Source organism: Pithys albifrons, chromosome 25, assembly GCF_047495875.1.
Source record: "Pithys albifrons albifrons isolate INPA30051 chromosome 25, PitAlb_v1, whole genome shotgun sequence".
In the NCBI taxonomy this organism is placed as follows: domain Eukaryota; kingdom Metazoa; phylum Chordata; class Aves; order Passeriformes; family Thamnophilidae; genus Pithys; species Pithys albifrons.
This window is the reverse complement of record NC_092482.1, coordinates 3,604,577-3,626,561: the sequence shown is the minus strand read 5'-3', so window position 1 is coordinate 3,626,561 and position 21,985 is coordinate 3,604,577. Positions and strand designations below refer to the sequence as shown.

Genomic DNA, 21,985 nt, shown 5'->3' with positions numbered 1-21,985 from the left:
GAGATCGCAGCGAGAGCCGAGGGCAGACCCCTCGCTCCATGCCGGCATGCTGAGCCCCGGCGAGCACCTCCCCGTCCGCCAGCAAAGCGTCAGGCACACGCCAGTGTTGTTGTTTCCAAAAATAAAGCCCGTAATTAAGCTCAGGTTAATTAGAGCCCGATCTGGGCGCAGGGGGGACTCGAACCCGCGGAGTCCGTGTGGCCCCGCCCGCCCCGGGCTGGCGTGACTGACAGCACTGACAGCCAATCAATCATCGACAAGGGCTCAAGATCCCTCCTCCAGCCTCTGCGACCCCAGGCAGCCAATCAGATGTCGAGAATGAGAGGCCCCGCCCTAAGAGGCGGGGCCAAACAGCACCCATTGGTTACCACGTCCAGAGCGTGAGCGTCCGTTTGGAATGAAGGGCGCGACGACCAATAGAAAGGCGGGGCGGGCCAAACGGGCGGGCGGATTAACCAATAGGCGCCTTCCGATGCTCTGAGTGACAGGCCAGTCGCCCAACCGGAGCGCGGAGGGCGGGGCTTCCCGCGTGGCTTCCGCTCCCGTTGTGTGAGGGGCCGAGTCCCGCTCGGCCTCGGCGCCGCCGCCGCGCACGGGCCGCGGAACCGGCCTCGGAACCGGGGCCAGCCGGGCCCAGCCGGGGCCTCCCCGCCGCCCGCACCGCCCCGGGGGCCGCGCCGCGCCGAGTCCTCCCGCCGTGCTGAGCCCCCGCGCCACCGCCCCGCTCCCCGCGGCCGGGCCCCCTCGCCGGGCCTGCCCCGCGGGCCCCCCGGCCCAGCCATGTCGCTGCACGGGAAGCGGAAGGAGATCTACAAGTATGAGGCGCCCTGGACCGTGTACGCCATGAACTGGAGCGTGCGGCCCGACAAGCGGTTCCGCCTGGCGCTGGGCAGCTTCGTGGAGGAGTACAACAACAAGGTGGGGGCGGCGGGCGCGGCGCCGGCGGGACCCTCCTCGTCCTCGGGGCCGGGGGACGCCTGCCCGGCCTGCCCTGGGCACCTGCGGAGCCCTCCGTGCCCCCCGAGGTGCAGGGCACGGAGCGGGACCCCAGTGGGCTCCTAACCGGGTGCTGCCGGGGTCCGGGGTCGCTGCAGGGGTCGCTGCCCAGTTCGGGGTGTCCTTGCCGGGTTCGGGGTGACCTCCGAGCCCCGGGAGGAGCGGCGGTGCTGGCCGGAGTGCTGGGAGTGTGTAAAGAGCTGCAAAGGGAAGGTTTGAGGGTGAGACGAGGCTGGGGTGCACCTGGGGATTCATTCGGTGTAAGGGCAGCTCCTGCCAGGGCTAAAGTCTGTACATACAGATCTATAAATAAGTTAATATATAAAGAAGTTCCACCTCAAGATGACGATGAACTTCTTTCCATGGATGGTGGCAGAGCTCTGGAACAGCTGCCCGGGGAGGGCATGGAGGCTCCCTCTCTGGAGACATCCCAAACCCACGTGCACATTTCCCTGTGTCACCTGCCCCAGGTGACCCTGCCTGGGCAGGGGGGTTGGACTGGGTGATCTGAGGTCCTTTCCAGCTCCAGCTCTGCTGTGAAACACAGGGAGACTCTGTTGGAAATCACAGAATCAGTTGAGTTGGGAGAGACCTCTGAGATCATTAAGTCCAACCCTTGATCCAACCCCACTGTGATCACCAGCCCAGGGCACTCCGTGCCCTGGGCTGGTGATCACAGTGGGGTTGGATCAAGACATGGTGGATTCTCACTCAGTGCCACATCCACAGAATCACAGAATCATAGAATGGATTGGGTTGGAAAAGACCTCCGAGCTCATCAAGTCCAACCCTTGGTCCAACTCCAGTCCCTTTACCAGATCATGGCACTCAGTGCCACGGCCAAGCTCAGTTGAAAAACCTCCAGGGATGGGGAATCCACCCCCTCTCTGGGCAGCCCATTCCAATCCCTGAGCACTCTCTCTGCAAAGAATTTCTTTCTCATCTCCAACTTCAATTTCCCCTGGCAGAGCTTGAGCCCATCGTGCCCCCTTGTCCTATTGCTGAGTGCCTGGGAGAAGAGACCAACCCCCACCTGGCCACAACATCCTTTCAAATGTGCTGTTTTTGTTGCACTCAGGGACTTCTGTGTGGTAGCTCTTTCCAGAAGTACATAAAGCACTTTCAGTGATTCCTCAGTGCTTTTCCCTGAGAACAGAAGTTTAATGAGGCATGAGATTGTATCTTCAGTGCTTCCCTGCCAGGTGTGAGAGGGGAACCTCTCACAGGTAACAGAGACGTGTTCACCTCTCAGAACACCCGTGCAGTCCCTTCTGAACAGATTTTAAGGTGCTAATCTGGGATATGTGACCCAGGCACTCAGCAATAGGACAAGGGGGCACGATGGGCTCAAGCTCTGCCAGGGGAAATTGAAGTTGGAGATGAGAAAGAAATTCTTTGCAGAGAGAGTGCTCAGGGATTGGAATGGGCTGCCCAGAGAGGGGGTGGATTCCCCATCCCTGGAGGTTTTTCAGCTGAGCTTGGCCGTGGCACTGAGTGCCATGATCTGGTAAAGGGACTGGAGTTGGACCAAGGGTTGGACTTGATGATCTGGGAGGTCTTTTCCAACCCAATCCATTCTGTGATTCTGTGGATGTGGCACTGAGTGAGAATCCACCACGTCTTGATCCAACCCTACTGTGATCACAGTGGGGTTGGATCAAGGGTTGGATTTGATAATCTGAGGTTTCTTCCAACTGAGAAGAGCAACGAGGCTGGAGAATGGACTGGAGCACAAGTGCTGTGGGGAGAGGCTGAGGGAGCTGGGGGTGTTTAGCCTGGAGAAGAGGAGGCTCAGAGGTGACCTCAGCACTGTCTGGAACTGCCTGAAGGGAAGTTCTGGCCAGGTGGGGGTTGGTCTCTTCTCCCAGTTGGACCAAGGGTTGGACTTGGTGATCTCAGAGGTCTCTTGCAACCCAATCCATTCTGTGATTCTGTGGATGTGGCACTGAGTGAGAATCCACCACATCTTGATTCAACCCCACTGTAATCACCAGCCCAGGGCACTCTGTGCTGGTGATCACAGTGGGGTTGGACCAAGGGTTGGACTTGGTGATCTGGGAGATCTTTTCCAACCCAATCCATTCTGTGATTCTGTGAGTGCTCCAATCCCTGCCCTTGCACCATTTCCACACTGTGCTTTGCTGTGGCTCAGGCAGTGAGAGCTCTGAGTTGTCTCCTGTTCCTGGTGGGCTCTGTGGCTCTGGCAGTGCTGCTGGGGACAGGCAGGGCCTGGGCCTGAGAACTTTTCATTTTGTGTATAAAGACCAGCTTAAAAACCTTCTCATGGTCTGCACTTTGGGGAAATAAAACAGCAAACCTGCAGTTTGTTGTCTAGAGGAGGCAGAATTGGCCAATAAGAGGGTTCTGTTGCCTTCTCCTCTGAGTTTGGAGCATTCCCTGGGGTTCTCTCAGCCTCAGTGAGATCAGCTCTGCTTTGCAGCTCAGCCTTCAAGTGTAAAGCAGCTGAGTCAACCCCTCTACCCTTTACACCCACAGCTGTAGCAGACAGAAATTGTGTAGGACTGTGTAAATTCTCACTGTAAATATTCCCCAGGGCTTCCCTTGAGCCCTGAGCTCCAGCAAGAACGAGCCTGTTGACTCCAGTCCTCATGCTGGGAGTGAAGTGAAGAGCTGCCAACTAATTGTGTGGGGCTGAGATGAGCCAGGATGGTGCTGCTGGACAAGTAGAGCTGGTGTATGATTAAAAATAAATGAATGCAGTAGGACATAACCTTCACTTTGCTGTGTCTCTGATAGTTCAGAGTGAGGTTTTTATTTCTTTTTTTTGTGGTTTGCTTGTTTGATATTAAGACAGTTAACAGGGAGTTGTCTTGCCTAATTGGAGGTGTTGTTATTGCTCAGTGTTGGTGTTTTCTCCTTCACTTTGGGGACCAGAACACTCCTGGGGGGGCTGTTTTGTGGCAGAACACAGTCAGGTTGTGGTGGCCAAAAAAAAGGAGGGGGCACAGTTTGCAGGTGTCACACATTTTATTTTATTTTATTAAATCACTCTATGAAGAAAGAAAAAGGGAAAAAGTAGGTAAAGGTAAAAGCCAACTCTAAGTTCAAATTGCACAATATATATTGTAAAATCCCACCCATTGGTTGAATAGCAGTGTCCATAAACTTCCTTACAGCTTCTAACTGGATGTCACTCCTTGCCCAGATGTTCTCTCTCCCCTGAGGAATTTCTCTCTTCAACATTCCTTTCTCATGGAGAGCTTCTCCCAAACCTTCTTACCCCAGTTGGGTTTTGCTGGTTTCTCTCACAGGACTCATGAAGTTCTCAGTGTTCACATCTCTGTACCAAAAGGTTCCAACCATTTGGCCTCTGAGACTGCAGCTCCAAAGGCCTCCCTCAACTCCAGAACTCCTGAAAGATCCTCACAGTGTTTCAGAGAGCCTTTCTGTGGCTCTCACAGCTTTGCTGAGTCCTTTAGAGGGTGATGAAACACTCAGGGAAGAGTTTCAAGCTCCAGGTTGGGAATTCCTGGACAGGCACTTTGGGGCTGTGCTACCTGAGTTATAAATTCAGCTCCAACTTCTGTGTTAGTGCTACAACTAAAGAACAGAGGGAAAGGACTGCAGCTTCCCTCTTTAAATATTCCATGACACTGTGTGTGCTCCAAAGGGCCTGGAGCAGTTGGTTTTACAGCCTGAGCTCTGGGCTTAACAGAAATTTCAGGTTTTTACAGGGTGTATGTGAAGTTTTGTCCTTCTGTGTATAATTTGCCCTTCACAGCTGAGGTGTTTTATATATTGCAGCTTCTGACATCAAAACACACTTATAGCTACAGTTGGCACTAATTAAAAGGATAATGAAAAGTGATTTTCATTTCAGCTTTCTCTTTGCACTTGCAATCTTTAGAGGTTTCTGACAAGGTCCTAATAACATTTCTGTTCCTGGTGTTGCATTGTTTCTTCCAGATAATTGTCTTTGTTCATTACTAACAAAACTAGTCTAGAATAGCCTGGCTTGCTTAATAAAGTCAGTGAGTGTTCCTTTTCCTCATTACCCTTCTGGTTTAGGGTTTCTTTTAAAAACACTGAATGTGTTTGTTGCAGCAGAATTGCCCACTGGGAGGGAATTACAGGGAAAGAAAGAGATTTTTTTTTCATGTTTGTCCCTGATTTTCTGTTTCTGTAGGAATTACCAGAGTTTGAAGCACCCACAGGTTACACACAGTGGCTGTTTACACTCTGCCTTGTGGGGAACTCCAATCTCTTGGCTGCCAGACCCTCATTCCCTGCTCTCCCCATTCCCAGACACCTCCAATCCCTGCAGTCCCTCACTCCAACAGCCTGGATGTCACAGACTGGTTGCCAAGGACTGTTTGAACCCCAGAGTGGTTTTGTTTCAGCTTCTGCACCTTCACTGATGGAATCCCTGGTACAAGAAGAGATGCCTTGCTCCAGTTGGGAGAATTAAACCATTTGAGGTGGTGATTCCTGAACTTCTTGGGTTAGGGCACTTCTGTCAGGGTTTAGAATCCCTGGTGGATCACTGGTGTGTTGGGAGGGAACTGAAATGTTCACAGGTCTCAATGTGCAAAATGCTCCACAGGCTCCTGATTGTGGTTTATGGATCAGGAACAGCCTGTGGGAAACACCAGGAAAAGCTGATTTGGGGTCTGTCTGCAAGGCCCAACTGGAGCCCAGTTTAGCAGACAGAGGTTGTGTTTGCTCCCAGCACTGCAGGGACACACAGGGTATGACCTGGTGTTTCCAGGGGTTTTCCCAGGTTTTTCCAAACTGTTCCTTGAACCACAGAGGGTTTTTGTTTTATTTTGTTTTACCAGAAGGTCATTTGTTCTGTAAGATTTACCCCTGCAAAGAAAAATTGATTGCATGTTGGAGATTAATTGGTGCAGTGACATCTTTCTGATTGTACATGACCCTAAAATAATTGTGTTGTTCTTGGTAGTTACTAATTGAATTAAAGAGTTGTAGTTTGGTGGGGGGTTTTTTTAAGTACTGAGAACTTACTTTACTGTTCCTCAAACCATGTGAGAAAAAGAAGCTGTTACCAAATTCTGCATTGTTTAGTTCTGTGCCTGAGTTATGCTGGAGACGTGATTTTTTCAGAAGAATGTTGATTAAAGGCACTTTATGACTCAGATACACTGTTGCAATTGAGCTTTATGTTGATAAAGGCTTGGATTATGGTAGGAAAATCCACATCCAGTTTAAGCATATCTTGATGGATGTATTGGAGGAACAAATAAATATTTTGCATTCCTAGCTACAGTCATGGCATAATTGCAAAACTAGTGGAGATCAAACACACTGGTCCTTGTTTTCTCATGGAATGAGTTACAGGGGGATTCAGAATGGTTCAAATTGTATCCAGACTCACAGGGACATTCCTGTTTGCATCACCCCAGTTCCATCTCAGCCAGGCAGAGGGACCTGGGGGGACTGAGGGACAGGAAGCTCAACAGGAGCCACCAGTGTGCCCAGGTGGCCAAGAAGGCCAAGGGGATCCTGGCCTGGATCCAAAGTAGCGTGGCCAGCAGGCCCAGGGCAGTGACCCTTCCCCTGGACTCTGCCTTGGGGAGGCCACACCTTGAGTGTTGTGTTCAGTTCTGGGCCCCTCAGTTGAGGAAAGAGATTGAGGGGCTGGAGCGGGGCCAGAGAAGAGCAACGAGGCTGGAGAAGGGACTGGATGTGGCTCTGAGTGTCCTCTGAAACACCTCCAGGGACAGAGAATCCACCATGTCTTGATCCAACCCCACTGTGATCACCAGCCCAGGGCACAGAGTGCCAGAGTGATCCCAGTGGGGTTGGGTCAAGGGTTGGACTTGGTGATCTCAGAGGTCTCTTCCAACCCAACTGAGAAGAGCAACGAGGCTGGAGAAGGGACTGGAGCACAAGTGCTGTGGGGAGAGGCTGAGGGGGCTGGGGGTGTTCAGCCTGGAGAAGAGGAGGCTCAGAGGTGACCTCAGCACTGTCTGGAACTGCCTGAAGGGAAGTTGTGGCCAGGTGGGGGTTGGTCTCTTCTCCCAGGCACTCAGCAATAGGACAAGGGGGCACGATGGGCTCAAGCTCTGCCAGGGGAAATTGAAGTTGGAGATGAGAAAGAAATTCTTTGCAGAGAGAGTGCTCAGGGATTGGAATGGGCTGCCCAGAGAGGGGGTGGATTCCCCATCCCTGGAGGTTTTTCAGCTGAGCTTGGCCGTGGCACTGAGTGCCATGATCTGGTAAAGGGACTGGAGTTGGACCAAGGGTTGGACTTGATGATCTCAGAGGTCTTTTCCAACCCAATCCATTCTATGATTCTGTGATCTGGGCTGGACCTCAGGCCCTCCTTTTTGCAGCAGCAAATCTTGCCTCAGTTGCAGGAGGGAGACACAGAGCTCTGACACAGTGAAATCCCCCCCTGCTTCCATCCCCTCACGTAGCTCAGAGCCTGGGCTGCTGCATCGCTCCTTCTTCAGGCTGAGGGGGAGTTACCCATGAATATGCAGTGCAGGAATATTTCCATTCACACCAGGGAAAGTGGGCCCTTTGCTGGCTGAGATTTGCTGCTGGTGATGAGGATGTTGATTGCTTTGTGTGGGCTTAATGCACTCGTGTTGAGCTGCAAACAGCATAAGCAAAGGAGAGATGATTAGAGGTCATTTGTCTTCTGATCCCGACCTTGCCACAAGATTTTCTATCACCAAGGACAATTTGCTTCCTTTGTAAAATCCGCTTAGTATTTCTGATCCCTAAAGGAGTTAGAAAGCTATTTGTCAATCACTTCAGGAGACAGGGAGATTTTTGACTGATTTATAGGAGAGTGTGAAGGATAATGAGGAGTTGTTGTAATAAAGAGAGGGCAAGGCAGAAAACACATTTTTTAGGAGCATACTTGGATATGTCTTTTAATGTTTGTTATGGGGTGGAAAGGCTGCAGATTCTCATTGTGGTTGGGGCAACATTTGAATTAAGAGCATCTCTAAATGGGCTCAAAAAACTGCAAATAGAGTTTAAGATGCACTGAAGCATTTGTTGGTTTTCTGTTGAGGGGGGAAATACAGTACATTTCCAATCTAGTTGCAAAGTGCACTTTATTAACCAAATCAACCCAGAATATTTAGGATTTTTCCAGATAAACATCTCTTAAAAAGTTCCATTAAACCAGGAGGAAACTGCTGTGGAAAGTCCTGGGAAGTTCCTGCTGTGAGCAGCTCCCAAAGTAATTGCAGTGAGTCGTGCCCACAGTGTTTGTGTTTGGGCAGCATTTCACCCAGCAGGACTGTCATCCTGTTTGGCTCCCGGAGCCCCTGCAGCTTCAGCTCCTCCTCCCTTCTCTGAACTCTTTCTGACATGTCAATATTTTTCTAATAACATCACGTCTGGGACCTCAGGCGTTACTTCAGGTGTTGGCATGACCAGGCTGTGTGGAGGGAGTTTCTTGTTTGCTCTGTCTTGCATCACTCTCACCACGGGGCAAGTTTAGCCCTTCCCACTGTGCAAAAATACTCATTTGGACCTCAGTTATGTAGAGTCTTGCAGCAGACCTGCTTGCTTGATCCTTTCATAAAACAAGTTTGAATTATGTAGCTATTTTGCCTTCCCAGTATTGTTTTAAAGTTAGAATTCTCTTTTACTTTTTACCTTCCCAATATTGTTTTAAAGTCAGAATTCTCTCTTACTTTTTGACTCTCTGTGATTAATCCCCATTTCATGCATTTGTGACAGAACATTTTAGGTCCTGTGGTGCTGAAAACATGAAACATTCATGAAAACTGCTGTGATCCATCACAATCTGCAGGGTTATGGCCAGGAATTCCATGATATGGACTTTAATTGTGCAAACTGCAGCTTGTTCTGCTCTCTGAAGATGACATTGTCAGCATCAGAGTTGGAATAATGTTTGTGCTGTTTAAGTCTGTGCTTTAACCTGGGCTTTGCAATGTGGAGAAGAGAAGGGTGGTCTTTAATCCATTAGGATTGGACTTCAGTTTGTTTGGGATCATCTCTTCAAAGCACAGTACTGAGCTGATGGGGGATGCTTCACTTTGCTTCCATATCCCAGCCAGGAAGCAAAGCCTTAAGGATTTCTCTTTCCATGGTTGTGAGAGTCCTTCTATATTGTCCTTGAGGTGACAGCAGGTGTCCTGAAACACACTTAGTCTCAATGCTCTCACTAGAAAGTCATGTTTTGATTAAATGCTTCCTTTTAAATCTGGTTTCTCACAGGTGCAGCTCGTTGGTTTGGATGAAGAGAGCTCAGAATTCATCTGCAGGAACACCTTTGATCACCCCTACCCCACCACCAAGCTGATGTGGATCCCAGACACCAAGGGGGTGTACCCAGACCTGCTGGCCACCAGTGGGGACTATCTGAGAGTGTGGAGGGTGAGTAACTCCCCCCTGGGCAAGGATGAACCGTGGCAGGAATTGTGCTGCATGTGGATCTCATTTTCACTCCAGACAAAACTTCATTCCCTGCAATAATATCACTAAATATGAAGCCTGTAGGAGAAGCAAAAGCATTGAATGGATTGGGTTGGAAAAGACCTCCCAAATCATCAAGTCCAACCCTTGATTCAACCCCACTGTGATCACCAGCCCAGGGCACAGAGTGCCCTGGGCTGGTGATCACAGTAGGGTTGGATCAAGACATGGTGGATTCTCACTCAGTGCCACATCCACAGAATCACAGAATGGATTGGGTTGGAAAAGACCCCTGAGATCATCAAGTCCAACCCTTGGTCCAACTCCAGTCCCTTTACCAGATCATGGCACTCAGTGCCACGGCCAAGCTCAGTTGAAAACCCTCCAGGGATGGGGAATCCACCCCCTCTCTGGGCAGCCCATTCCAATGCCTGAGCACTCTCTCTGCAAAGAATTTTTCTCTGCTCTCCAACTTCAATTTCCCCTGGCAGAGCTTGAGCCCATCGTGCCCCCTTGTCCTATTGCTGAGTGCCTGGGAGAAGAGACCAACCCCCACCTGGCCAGAACTTCCCTTCTGGGAGTTCTAGACAGTGCTGAGGTCACTTATCATGGTAGTTGGTGCTTTAATCAGCTTATTGAAGATGGGAGATGATGATTGTGTTTTCCAGAGCTTTAGGATGTAAAGCTGAGAGGAAGGAAAGCCAGGATTAACTCCTGCTGTTTGTGCCAGTGGGACAGGTCAGGTGGTGCTGCTGTTCAGGTCAGATGGTCCTTTTTCTCTCCAGGTGGGTGAAACTGAGACCAGACTGGAGTGTTTGCTGAACAACAACAAGAACTCGGATTTCTGTGCCCCCCTGACATCATTTGACTGGAATGAAGTGGATCCTTACCTGCTGGGTGAGACACAAAATGCTGCAGTTCCAGCAAACCTTTGGGTTTAGTCTGCAGGAGTCTGGGCTGGGACTGACACTGTGACCAGTTAATCTGGTAACCAACCAATGGACCAACTTCTGTGTCATAGAAACTGCCATTGTCTTTGGTTAAACATTTTTAAAAATAGAAATTATTACCTCATGGAGACTCTTTGGACTGGAAGGTGCTCTCTCCAGTACAGAATGGATCACTCAGGTTGGACTAGGGATATTTGGGGTAGGGAGTCTCAGCCTTCAGGGCTGCTGAGCTGTCACTGCAGTGCTGAGTAAGGATTTGCATCAGCTCCTGTGACTTATTTCAGCGTGTTCTGGGGTGGATAGACCAAGCTTTGTGTCTTGTGAAGCCCTTCCAGCAGCAGGAGGAGAGCCAGGAGCCCTTAATTCAGCTGGAGGAGGGGGCTGAACACTCAAGGTTTAATTATAGCCTGCGGGACAAATTGTGAATCCAAGATGACTGATCCAGAGGTTTGTTTCCCAGAAGAGAACAGCCATTTATGTCAGGGGGATTTGCCCAGAGATTAACAGTGATAATATGTCTAAGTAATTATTTACTACATGATTTATTTTTTGTGTGTTACATCTCTCATCTCTTAAGAGCTTTACTGCAAACCCCACCTTCAGTGCAGAGCAACAATCAATTAATAAGAACACGCTATCACAACACTGATTGAATTCTGGGTTTGGCATCCACATGAGATGGGCAGGATGGGAAAGTTCATCTCTGAGTTGCATCAGGGCTCTGAATAGATTGAAGGAGACATGAGCTATTTACCCTTTATTCCTGTGTGGAAGGCTATTTCTGCTGCTGAAAGGTTTGGGTCATTGAAATGCAAGGAGGGCTGTTGGCTGTTTGACATTCTTGGGTTTAATTCTATTCTCGTGGCTCTTTTGATCTGTGTGTGTTGGGGGATATTACATTAGTCCAGGAAGTGATTAAATCATTTGGGTTAATATTAATTTTGCTAACAGAAGGTTTTTTTGTTTCAGGTACCTCAAGTATTGACACAACCTGCACTATTTGGGGTCTGGAGACAGGACAGGTTCTGGGAAGAGTAAATTTGGTCTCTGGCCACGTGAAGACCCAGCTTATTGCACATGACAAAGAGGTGATGGGGGAGTTTGATTGTTGACATTGAATCTTTTTAAAGCAGTAGAAAAGGAACAGAATTTTCCATTTTTCACGAAAAATCTAATGATCCAAAAGGATCATTTGTTTAAGATTAAGATATACAGTTTTGAGTAGCTGTTGGCAATTGAAACTACTCATTTTATTCATCATAGACTCTGGGCTGGAGCTCTTGCTTTACCAGGTTATGTTCCAGAATATTGTAGGAATAGGAGATAAGATACCAAACTGGATTTGAAATCAACTGCATGTCAAAGGCAATAAACAACTTGCAAAATTCTCCCATCTTAACCTGTTAATATAATATTTTTCAATATAATATTTTCATATAATTAATATATAGTCTGATAATAGTAGTATTATATATTTATTTTCAACAATTAATATTAAAAAATGTAAGTCTGAGAAATTGTTATTTTCATTTCACTGAATGATCCTGTAGTTACATAAACATTTAGGTGGCTCTTTCCTCCTTTTGGCAAACATAATAACTAAAATCCTGCTGGGAACATGAAATATTTGGCAGAACAGCTCCAGCAGGGTGTGCATCCATCCCTGGCTGGGGTTTTGCTGGGAGCCAGGAGGTGTTGGGGGTCACCATTTATTGGGGTTGTGAGTAAGGGGGCAGCGTGAAGGACAGTCAGAAGAGCTCAGGCATCAGAAGGCTGATCAGAGGGCTTACAACTCAGAGTTTCCAAGAGAGTTTATTCAAGATAGTTTCACAGACAGTTTCCTCATAGCTCATACTAGTAAGTAGTTAGTAGTAGTTCTAGTTAGTTCTATTCTCAGTAACATCCACACCTTTTATATCCTCTCACATCCAACATGTCATGACATTATTGCTTAACCATTTCACCTCACATACACCAAAGCATCTCATTGGCTACAAGACCCCCCACCCACTCTCCAGGTAGCTCTGTTCTCTTTAAGGGAGAACTCTAACCTGCTTTCCTTAAGGGATGCACCCCCAGTCACCCCTACAAGGAGGGGTGTGCTGTCTGAGGTGTGGCTGTGCCCTGCAGGTGTACGACATCGCCTTCAGCCGCGCCGGCGGCGGCAGGGACATGTTCGCCTCCGTGGGCGCCGATGGCTCCGTCAGGATGTTCGACCTGCGCCACCTGGAGCACAGCACCATCATCTACGAGGACCCCCAGCACCACCCTCTGCTCAGGCTCTGCTGGAACAAGCAGGATCCCAACTATCTCGCCACCATGGCCATGGATGGCATGGAGGTGAGGCAGCGGCTCCTTCTGCCGGTGCCGGAGTTGGGGCTCGCTGTGAATGGGATGCCTAAACCTGCCAAAGGCTTTCAGAGCAATATTGGGATGGATGGAGGGATGGAGAGATGGAGGAAGGGATGGACGGAGAGGTGGAGGAAGGGATGGACGGAGAGGTGGAGGAAGGGATGGACGGAGAGGTGGAGGAAGGGATGGACGGAGAGGTGGATAGATAGATAGATAGATAGATAGATAGATAGATAGACAGACAGACAGACAGACAGACAGATGAACCTTTTATTAGAAGTTTCTAAGGTGCACAACAAAAGCACAAGCCAAATGTTATTTTTTATAACTTTCAGTAATTACTGTATTTGATGACTAAACCCAACCCATGATACCGTTTTCCCTGGTGCCCACCCTCAGAACTCCTCAGAACTCCCCCTTGGAGCCTCTCCCAGGGCTCTGAGCTGTCTCTCCTGTTTTGACTACAGGCTGTCTCATTGTCTCAGTGTGAGTTCTTGCAGGTGTTCTTGAAAACAGCATGTCCTTGGTAATGTGTGTCTGACAGAACTTCAGGAATGTGTGAGAAAATGTTCAGTAACTTCTAAATGCCACCTAAAATGCAAGAGACTTGGGAAAACTTACTCAACTTATATAACTCTCTGAAAATCTATAAAATACACATTAAAATCCTTAGGCATCAAACTAATAGTTATATAAAATAAGGTGGCAGTGGCAGTACCTGGGGTATGATTAAGGACCAGTCCTCAGTGCATTAAGGAGTTAAAGAAGAGACTTTGGCATTATAAACTTTAAGGCTCATATGTCTTTCAGCTGGTTTTTAAGAGGAGACTGTGAGCAGCTGGGTAATAATTTTCACATAAAATCTTAACTGCAGGTGTTTTAGTCACCTTGTTCTTTCCTAGTTCAGTTTTCAGTTTGTCACCTGTGCTGATTCAGGGAACTCACAAACCCCCCTGTGAGATCTGAATCCTTTTGAGACACACAACACACTGACCCCCCAGAAGCTGCTGTTTGGGAACAGTATTTGCTTGCCAGGAAAGAGCCATATTTACAGCCTGAACTCAAAATAAGAGATTATTGAAAATTGCCTGAAATTATTTTCAGCTAATTATTGACTTGCATTTTAAAATCATTTGGTTTTTGTTTCTGAAGGTTGTGATTCTAGATGTGAGAGTTCCCTGCACTCCTGTAGCCAGGTTAAACAACCACAGAGCCTGTGTGAATGGAATTGCTTGGGCACCTCACTCTTCCTGCCACATCTGCACAGCAGGTGAGTGGGACCTTACTGGGCAGTTTGAGTCTTGCAAAATCCTCTCCCTCCAAAAGTTTATGCAGTTCTCTGCCTGCCTTTTGCTTGCAGTATAAAAGCCATTTATTGGTGACTTTCCTAAATTTTTATGGAAATAGACACTTACTAGAACTTCCTGTATGGAAGTCATGAGCCCAGGGCCCAAACTGTGCATCTGCTCTGACTAAGCTCTATTTGATGCTCCTTAAGTTTTTGCAGTCCAGTTCTTCAATGTTTTCAACTGTTATGAGTTCCACTGATCAGTTGTTTATCAGATCTGTCCTGGATAATGTGTAATGGTGACCTCATGACCTCAGCACTGTCTGGAACTCCTGAAGGGAAGTTCTGGCCAGGTGGGGGTTGGTCTCTTCTCCCAGGCACTCAGCAATAGGACAAGGGGGCACGATGGGCTCAGGCTCTGCCAGGGGAATTTTAAGTTGGAGATGAGAAAGAAATTCTTTGCAGAGAGAGTGCTCAGGGATTGGAATGGGCTGCCCAGAGAGGGGTGGATTCCCCATCCCTGGAGGTTTTTCAGCTGAGCTTGGCCGTGGCACTGAGTGCCATGATCTGGTAAAGGGACTGGAGTTGGACCAAGGGTTGGACTTGATGATCTCAGAGGTCTTTTCCAACCCAATCCATTCTATGATTCAATGGATGTGGCACTGAGTGAGAATCCACCACGTCTTGATCCAACCCTACTGTGATCACCAGCCCAGGGCACTGAGTGCCCTGGGCTGGTGATCACAGTGGGGTTGGACCAAGGGTTGGACTGGATGATCTCAGAGGTCTTTTCCAACCCAATCCATTCTGTGATTCTGTGATCCAAGTTTATTTTATTGGAACATAGTTGTATTTCTGGCTTGAATATGGGTCAGAATTAGAACTGGCAAGTCCTATCTGGCCTCCACATACAGAGATGTTGTAGAGTGTGACTGTCCCTCCCTTGCCCTCCCTGTGCAGCTGATGATCACCAGGCTCTCATCTGGGACATCCAGCAGATGCCTCGTGCCATCGAGGACCCGATCCTGGCCTACACAGCAGAGGGAGAGATCAACAATGTACAGTGGGCATCCACCCAGCCAGACTGGATAGCCATCTGCTACAACAACTGCCTGGAGATCCTGAGGGTCTAACTCTGCTGCTTCGTGCCCCACTGAGGCAGGGCTGTGTCATTCCCCTCCCCTCTAAAGTAAGAACACCACCAGTCAAGTGGCCAGTATCTGTTGTTGCTTTGCATCTACTGTTACAAGGAACTGTTACAAGAATCGATGGCAGGTTCCTCCTGTCTCTCAAGACTCCAAAATGCAGAGACGTGCTGAGCCTCTTGGACCTTCTGGGTTCTGGTTTTCTTGTTGAATTCTTTTTTCCCTCAGTAAAAGTTCTGTATATTTGTTTGTTGACTGTATTAATAAGCTTGCAGGCTTTTAAGTTGCTGCATATGTCCATGTGTTTGTCAGCACATCAACCAGTTTAATAGATGCAGGTGCAAAAACAAGGTGGGGGGGAAAAGACACTGATGTCACAGCCACCTTGGCAGGAATCTTTTATCATTCCTGTTGTTGCTGCCTCTAAACTGTTTAAACGTTTGTATGTTTTTTATATATTGGGCTAACTTTCTATTGAGTAAGGTTTTTCTCCCTAATTCTTACTTTTGATATGTGATCCACGTGCCCACAGCAGGAGCTGCTCCTGGATACAACCCACAGTGACCCTTCAGGCTCCCTGGCAGTGAAGGCCTGCCAGAACTAACTGTTGCCTTGGCTCCCTGTACCTGGTGACCTGGGCAGCATTTCCTGGTGCTGTGAAGTACAAGTACTTGTTGCACAATTTCTCTACACTTTTCTGATGCTCCAGGCAGTTGTTACTATGGTAGGCCTTATTTTTAAATTCTGACTGAATCTGTGTGTGCCCTGCAGTTTGTTGGCAAACAGAGCAGTGGGAGGTTGCAGGAAAAAGATCCAGGCATGACATAAACTCCCAGGAGGTAACAACTCCTGAGAAAATGTGTTTGTAATAGTCTTGGAGTTGGCACTTCCAATTAAATGATTTCCCCTCAGAATTACTATCTAAAACCAATATAAAATGGTTTTACACTTTGTAGCTGGCTTGATTGGCAAAAACCTGAGCAAGATTTTGTGCTTGGCCTGTACCTTGGAGCTTCTTTGTGTTTGGCCTGGGAGGTCTTAAAGGGAGTGCAGAGCACTGTTTTTGTGAGGTGTGTTTGCTTTGTACTGTCAGGTCTTATTGAATGAGGAAGGTGGGTCAGAAAAGCTGGACTGCTGTCCAACAGAAAGCTCTCTCTGAAAGAAATTAAGAAATTATTCCCTAATGCTTTGCACAAAGGTGGATTTAGAAGAAAAGAAACTGTGCCACAGAGACCAAGGTTTGGCACTTCCCATCCTCCTGACTTCTGGGGCTGTGCCTGAGGGCTGCTGTTTGGAAGAGTGGATTGCTCTATAATAACACTTCTCAATCAGAGCTGAGTGGATTAGGCAAGATAAAAATCATTGTTGAAGTCTTAATATAACCCAGGTACTGGGATAAAAGCTCTGCAGTGCTCACCAAATGAAGACATGACAGGCAGAGCTGGTCTGGAAGGGAGTGCAGCCCAGTTTCCATGTCAATGTCAGAAACGATCAGAATTGTCTTTCCACCTAATGAGTATTCACCTGCAGCTGGAGGCAGCTTATAAATAGTGGGACACCAGCAAAGTTGGATCCTGTCAGGTTGTGCAGGAAAGGCAAGTTGGGAAGTGATGCTGTGGAACAGTGAGGCTGACACTGGGAACACTGTCAGACAAACACAGAGCAGCATCTGCAAGGGGTTGTCATTCTGGACAGACAGAAATACTTCTCTGCTCAGCTGCTCACTGTGGAGCTCAGAAAAGCACCCTCAGGAATTTGATAGGAATCCATTAGGGACAGCTTTAGTCCATCACTCCTTTTGATCTCAGAGAACCAAGAGACTCTTACACAGTTCCAGCTGATGTTTTGTCAAGAGCACTCTGTGTTCAGTTGTGGGATTTCTGACAAAGCTTTATTTGCCTGGGAGGGCAGTTTTTCTTACCAGCAGCAGTGCTGAGAGTGGCATGTTCCACACACAGGGTCAGCAAGATGTCAGAGCAGGGTTAGCCAAACAATTAATTACCACTTTTTGCAGCTGCTCTTCCTCTGAAACTGGAAAATGCTTCTGCAGAATGAAGTGAAAATGAGGATTTTCTTAGCAGGAGCATCTAATGGCATTCACAGCTTTAGGACTCATCTAAAATACAGCTTGTGTAATTACAATTGGTAGGGATAACACACTGAGTAACCAAGAGGGAACTACCTGCAATTTTAGGGCTTTGTGTCCCCTCTCTGCACGAGTCAGAGATGAATGTTTCTCTTGCTTAGCTGAAAAAAATGCATCTTTTATAATTGTGTTGTGCTTTACAAAAGATGTGAGATGATTTAGTGGAAACTGAAGTCACTGAAAGGCTCCAGAGGCTGCACTGTGTGGCAAAGGCAGTTTATTCCTGCAGGAATACAACGTGTTACACTAAGATGATGAGAAGAGAGCTCGTGTAAAGGGACTCACAGTCTGAATACCCAGGTAGATTCTGCTCCTGTAGGAAAACAATCCTGTTATGGACCTGAAGAGGATCCACTGTCACTTCTCTATCCATAAAACCACTCCAAGTCTATTTGTGGAATTGGGTGCTTATTCCAAACTTGTCAAAGGCAAGTGAAGGAATCTTGTAGGCTCCAGTGGGTTCTAAATAAAGCCTGTATCCTGCTTGTTTAGCCAGTTGGGATACCTTCTGAATCTGCAGCATATTGCTCTGGGCATAATCCATTGTCATTCTTCACATGAAATTACATTTTAAATCACTAGAGACTGTTTGGGCACAGGGAGATGATACTTAAAATAGCTTCAAAGAAGTCACTTGCAAGGTTAATGACTGAAAAGACATGAAAATCCTCATGGGTGAGATGTTCTGGAGTGCAAGTGGCACTGCCATATAGACAGGGAAGGGAGAGAGACCTTGGTGCCCTTTTGCCAGCACGTGCTGACAGTGGCAGGGAAGGAACAGGTTCAGGTTCATCTGCAAGATAAAAGAAACCCTGAGACTTGTCACTGGAAGAATATCCAGTTTATCACATTTCACCTGCTTAACATTCAGTTATGTTGGGTGCAAAGCCCCCATTAGCATTATTTTCCCCCAAAGTTTATGACAAGAAATAATTTGATATTTAATTTCAAATCTTTAGTGCACAAGCAGAGAATGCAGAACAACTGCCTGCAAATGCCTTGAATCTTTTGAGAATAACATAAAGGGAAGAGTGAGCATGGGGGAGGTGAGGAAAGCAGCAAAGCTCGTGCTGCTGTTGGTCCAGGGCAGCCTGATCTGGGACAGAAATACTTCCCTCTGACTGCAGGAGTTCTGTGTCACTTCTCCAGTGGATTAATTCAAGATACTAAATATTGTTTGGTTGCTGTGTCCTGTTCAAACCAAGCTTTCCACAGATTCCTACTCTGCTGTGGACAACCTGTTGGCTCTCAGCTGGGAGGTCTTGATGATGTAAAACTCGTTAGTGAGGTGAAAACCTGCAGCAAACAGGGTGGGTGTTGGAGCATGTGCAACTCTGTTAATTGGCTAAACGAGGTGGGCTTTGGGAGCTTCCATCTCTGGGAGTTGTACCTCTGTGTGCAGGGATTTAAAAGGCAAGGATTTGAGTGCTTTGACAATCTATTTAGAAGGAAAACACAGTGGTTACAAATGGTACGAGAGGAGACTGATGATACAGGTTGTTCCTTATGGAACCTTGAAATGTACTTAACGGGGGAGGCATTGCCTCTCATAAGTCAGAGTTAATGATCCTTTCAAAACATAGCTGTAATTACTCTCCTGAATGTTCTGGATAATAGTAAAAAGCTCTATTTCTGCCTGGTGGTGCAGTGAGGAAGCTGCACCAGTCCCCAGTGCAGAGCCCAGGTGAGGGGAGGGGTCCCATGGCCGGAGCTCACGGATGTTCTCGGGCTTGGTTTAAACGTAAATGAAGAGCTGAGTGTGTCAGTTTTGTTCTCTTTGCAGATGGCACTTTAACAAGTATATTTTTGGGAAGATTAGGAGGAGAGTCATCTTTTCCTCAGCCCTTTTATGGTAGGAGTTTGTCTGTGTTGTGTAGAAAATGTTAAATACAACAGCCACCAAAATCCTGAACTGTGGTCGGAGTGAACCCTCATTTGTTTCAACCAAAAACGTGAGAACTTGACAATGTTTAACTTGTAAGTGTTAAAACTTCATGTTCTGAGCCTGACTCCATCCTGTGAGGCCACCCCAAGGGATGCAGTGCTGGTGTCACCCCAAGAGTCCCTTTTCCTTGATGGTGTTTCTGGGAACCCTCTTTTCCACCATCTGAACACCATGGCAGCAGTGCCAGGCTGGCTGTGCCAAGATGTGACTGAATTCTTTGGATAACTTCTTTTTGTGAGGGAAAACTGCAGCTCCTGCCTGGAATCTCACACAACCTAAAACCTTGAACTTGCCAGTTTATTAGTGATGTTTTAACTTCTCCAGAGACACTGAAAAGGATGAGCAGCAGCACAGCCAAGCTCCTGTCTCAACAGATTCCACAATTACTGTCCCATCAAAGTCCTGGAGGGTTCAGTTTTCCCACTGATCATTAGCAAAGTGGTCCCAGCACCTCAAATCCACTCTGTGTTATCCTGCCAGTGAACACAAGTTCCCTCTGCCATGAATTTCCTGCTCCCTGCCCTCATACCAACATTCCAGAGCAGGTCAGTCTTTGTTGTGCAGTGGACATGGAAAGGAAATGTCCAAAATCAGGTCTGGAATGGGCAGGTACTCTCAGCTCTTCCACTTTCTCTTGATCCTTGCAGAGAATCCAGGGAATTGATGTTCTGTGGCACTGAAAGAGCACTTTCTGATGCAGCTGTACATCCCTGCTCACCTGAGAGGACTCAAATGCCTCATTCTCAAGGGAATTGAGGGGAGTTTTGGATGGCCCTGACTCACCTTTGTAGGGAAGAGATCTCCAGAACCTCCAATCAGCACCTTTCACCAGCACTAAAAAGAGCAGTAATTAAAATTACAACTAAATATCAGTGACTGAAGGTTAATCTGGTGATTCATGGCAGGCACCAGAGGCAAAACCAAACACATTGAGACTTGCTGGTGCCTGGTTCAGGTGACAGCTGTGCCTGCCAAGGAGCTTGGTGGCCTCTGGTGCAGCCTCTGATGCTCAGCATCAAACAAGAATTTCCACAGTCATAATGAAAATTATCTGTGTGGCTTCCATCAAGTTTATTTCTTTTCAGGAAACCCAACAAAACAAAGAAGAAAAGCCATTTCCTGACAAAATAGTGTGGCCATGAGCAGCTGTAAGCCCGTGGTCCAGCTCTCATCCCTTGGATCCTGTTGGCAAAACATGTGACTCCAGCCCCTTCTTAGAGCTGAGGATGGATCTGTTGGATCTGAACAAGGCAAGAACCAGGGAAGGACAGAGTCCTAGTGCAGCTGAGGAGAGCTGTGTTGCTTTTTTTGACAACCTGGGGAACAGGAATTAAGAAATCTATTTAAAAGAAACCTTTTTTTTTTCCTCTAGCAGTGTAAAATGTAATTTAAGCATTTTTGTTACCAGTAGCTGAGTAGGAGATGTTTACTTTTCTGTGTGTTTTCCCTTCTGCTCTCCCCATCCACAGTCCTGTTGTGGTAATTAACTCCCTGAAGGTGTAATCTTTGTAGCATGATTGTACAAACACCCATGTGAGGCTCCCTGTTCTCACTGAGATATGTTAAAGCAATAGTAGTTCCACTTCTGTCCTTCTTTTCTCCACCTGCAGCTTCATCCTCCCCTGTCCTAGAGGAATCCTCTTACCCTGCTATTCATTGACATGGATAACTGCAGTGTCCCTCTATTCCTTTATTTTTATGGAGAAAACACAAAAGGGTTTGTTACAATGGATTTTAACACCCAAGTCATGGAACACCATGTTGTTGGAACTCTGTAAATTTTATGGCAATTTTCTGAACTCGCTTGAAAGTGGAATGTTGCATCCTTTTATGCTATTTCCTGCTTCCTATGTAGTTTTATTCCGATTTTTTAACCTTCTTTCTAAGTTTCAGCCTCCTGTGTATTAGGTACAGTATTTTCTGCCTTTCATACTTTGTAATAAAAATGGAACATTTGTAGATCGACTGCAGTTCACTGTGTGGTGAGTTAAACCTGGGGGGAGCAGGGCCCTCAAAATCACCCTCATTTCTTCTCTGTGAGTGAGATTTGTTGCTGGAAAAAGGAGCTTTGGTTTGTCTTGGTTTGAGATAAGCAACTGCCAACCCCCCCAAGCACAGAGAGAAAAGCCTCCCTCCTAACACCAGGGAAAGGGAGGAAAAGAGAGGGGAAAGAAAAAAACACTTCAAACTGCATTTATACTAAATCTACATATATTTTTCACAGAAAGAAAGAGACAATTAGAAGAGAGTACAAATATTCACTCACACAAGTCTGCAACAACAAGTTCCCCACCTCAACTTCTTAACCAACACACAAATTCTACTGTCCTAACTACACATTACTTAAGAAGAAACTTATTCCCCAGGGAGACAAACTCAGGCAGAAAGGAGAGACCCAGAACAACACATTTTACTTTCCTGAGGTACCCTGTGAGCCAGTGGTGGGCCTGGTCCTCTCCATCCCCCCTGGGACAGCATCGTGTGTCCTCCCAAGAGGAGGCTGAGAAGCGACTCCCTTAACCACTCCCACACTGGTTCCTACTGCCCTGGAGATGATGCCAGAATGTGGGATGGAATACAAAGTTACTGGCTGGAAGAGGTCAGCTGTTGGCTCAGCCCAGCTCAGCTCAGCTGTTGGCTCAGCCCAGCTCAGCTCAGCTGACACCTTCAGCCTAGTCCAGACTCCAGAGCCCAAATCCAGGCCCACCTGGGTGAACCCATAACACTCCACAAAGCTGCAGTTTATTGATCCCCCACCCTACCAACACCCAAACAACC

At 47.4% G+C, this 21,985-nt stretch overlaps 1 protein-coding gene across 1 annotated transcript; it reads left to right on the top strand.

Annotated features, from left to right (window-relative positions):
- The first annotated feature begins 538 nt into the window (after positions 1–538).
- On the top strand, positions 539–21,172 carry DCAF7 (DDB1 and CUL4 associated factor 7). Its single transcript, XM_071577062.1, has 7 exons — positions 539–918; positions 9,184–9,342; positions 10,167–10,278; positions 11,301–11,419; positions 12,462–12,671; positions 13,836–13,953; positions 14,932–21,172. The coding sequence occupies exons 1-7, from the start codon at positions 781–783 to the stop codon at positions 15,102–15,104; spliced, it is 1,029 nt and encodes a 342-aa protein (XP_071433163.1). The 5' UTR covers positions 539–780; the 3' UTR covers positions 15,105–21,172.
- The last annotated feature ends 813 nt before the right edge of the window (positions 21,173–21,985 follow it).

Bases quoted from the DNA above. Each gene is read 5' to 3' on its own strand.
- DCAF7 (XM_071577062.1), top strand. From the start codon at position 781: ATGTCGCTGCACGGGAAGCGGAAGGAGATCTACAAGTATGAGGCGCCC. The intron at 10,279-11,300 runs GTGAGACACAAA...TTTTTGTTTCAG, and splicing joins AGTGGATCCTTACCTGCTGG to GTACCTCAAGTATTGACACA. The intron at 13,954-14,931 runs GTGAGTGGGACC...CTCCCTGTGCAG, and splicing joins CTGCCACATCTGCACAGCAG to CTGATGATCACCAGGCTCTC.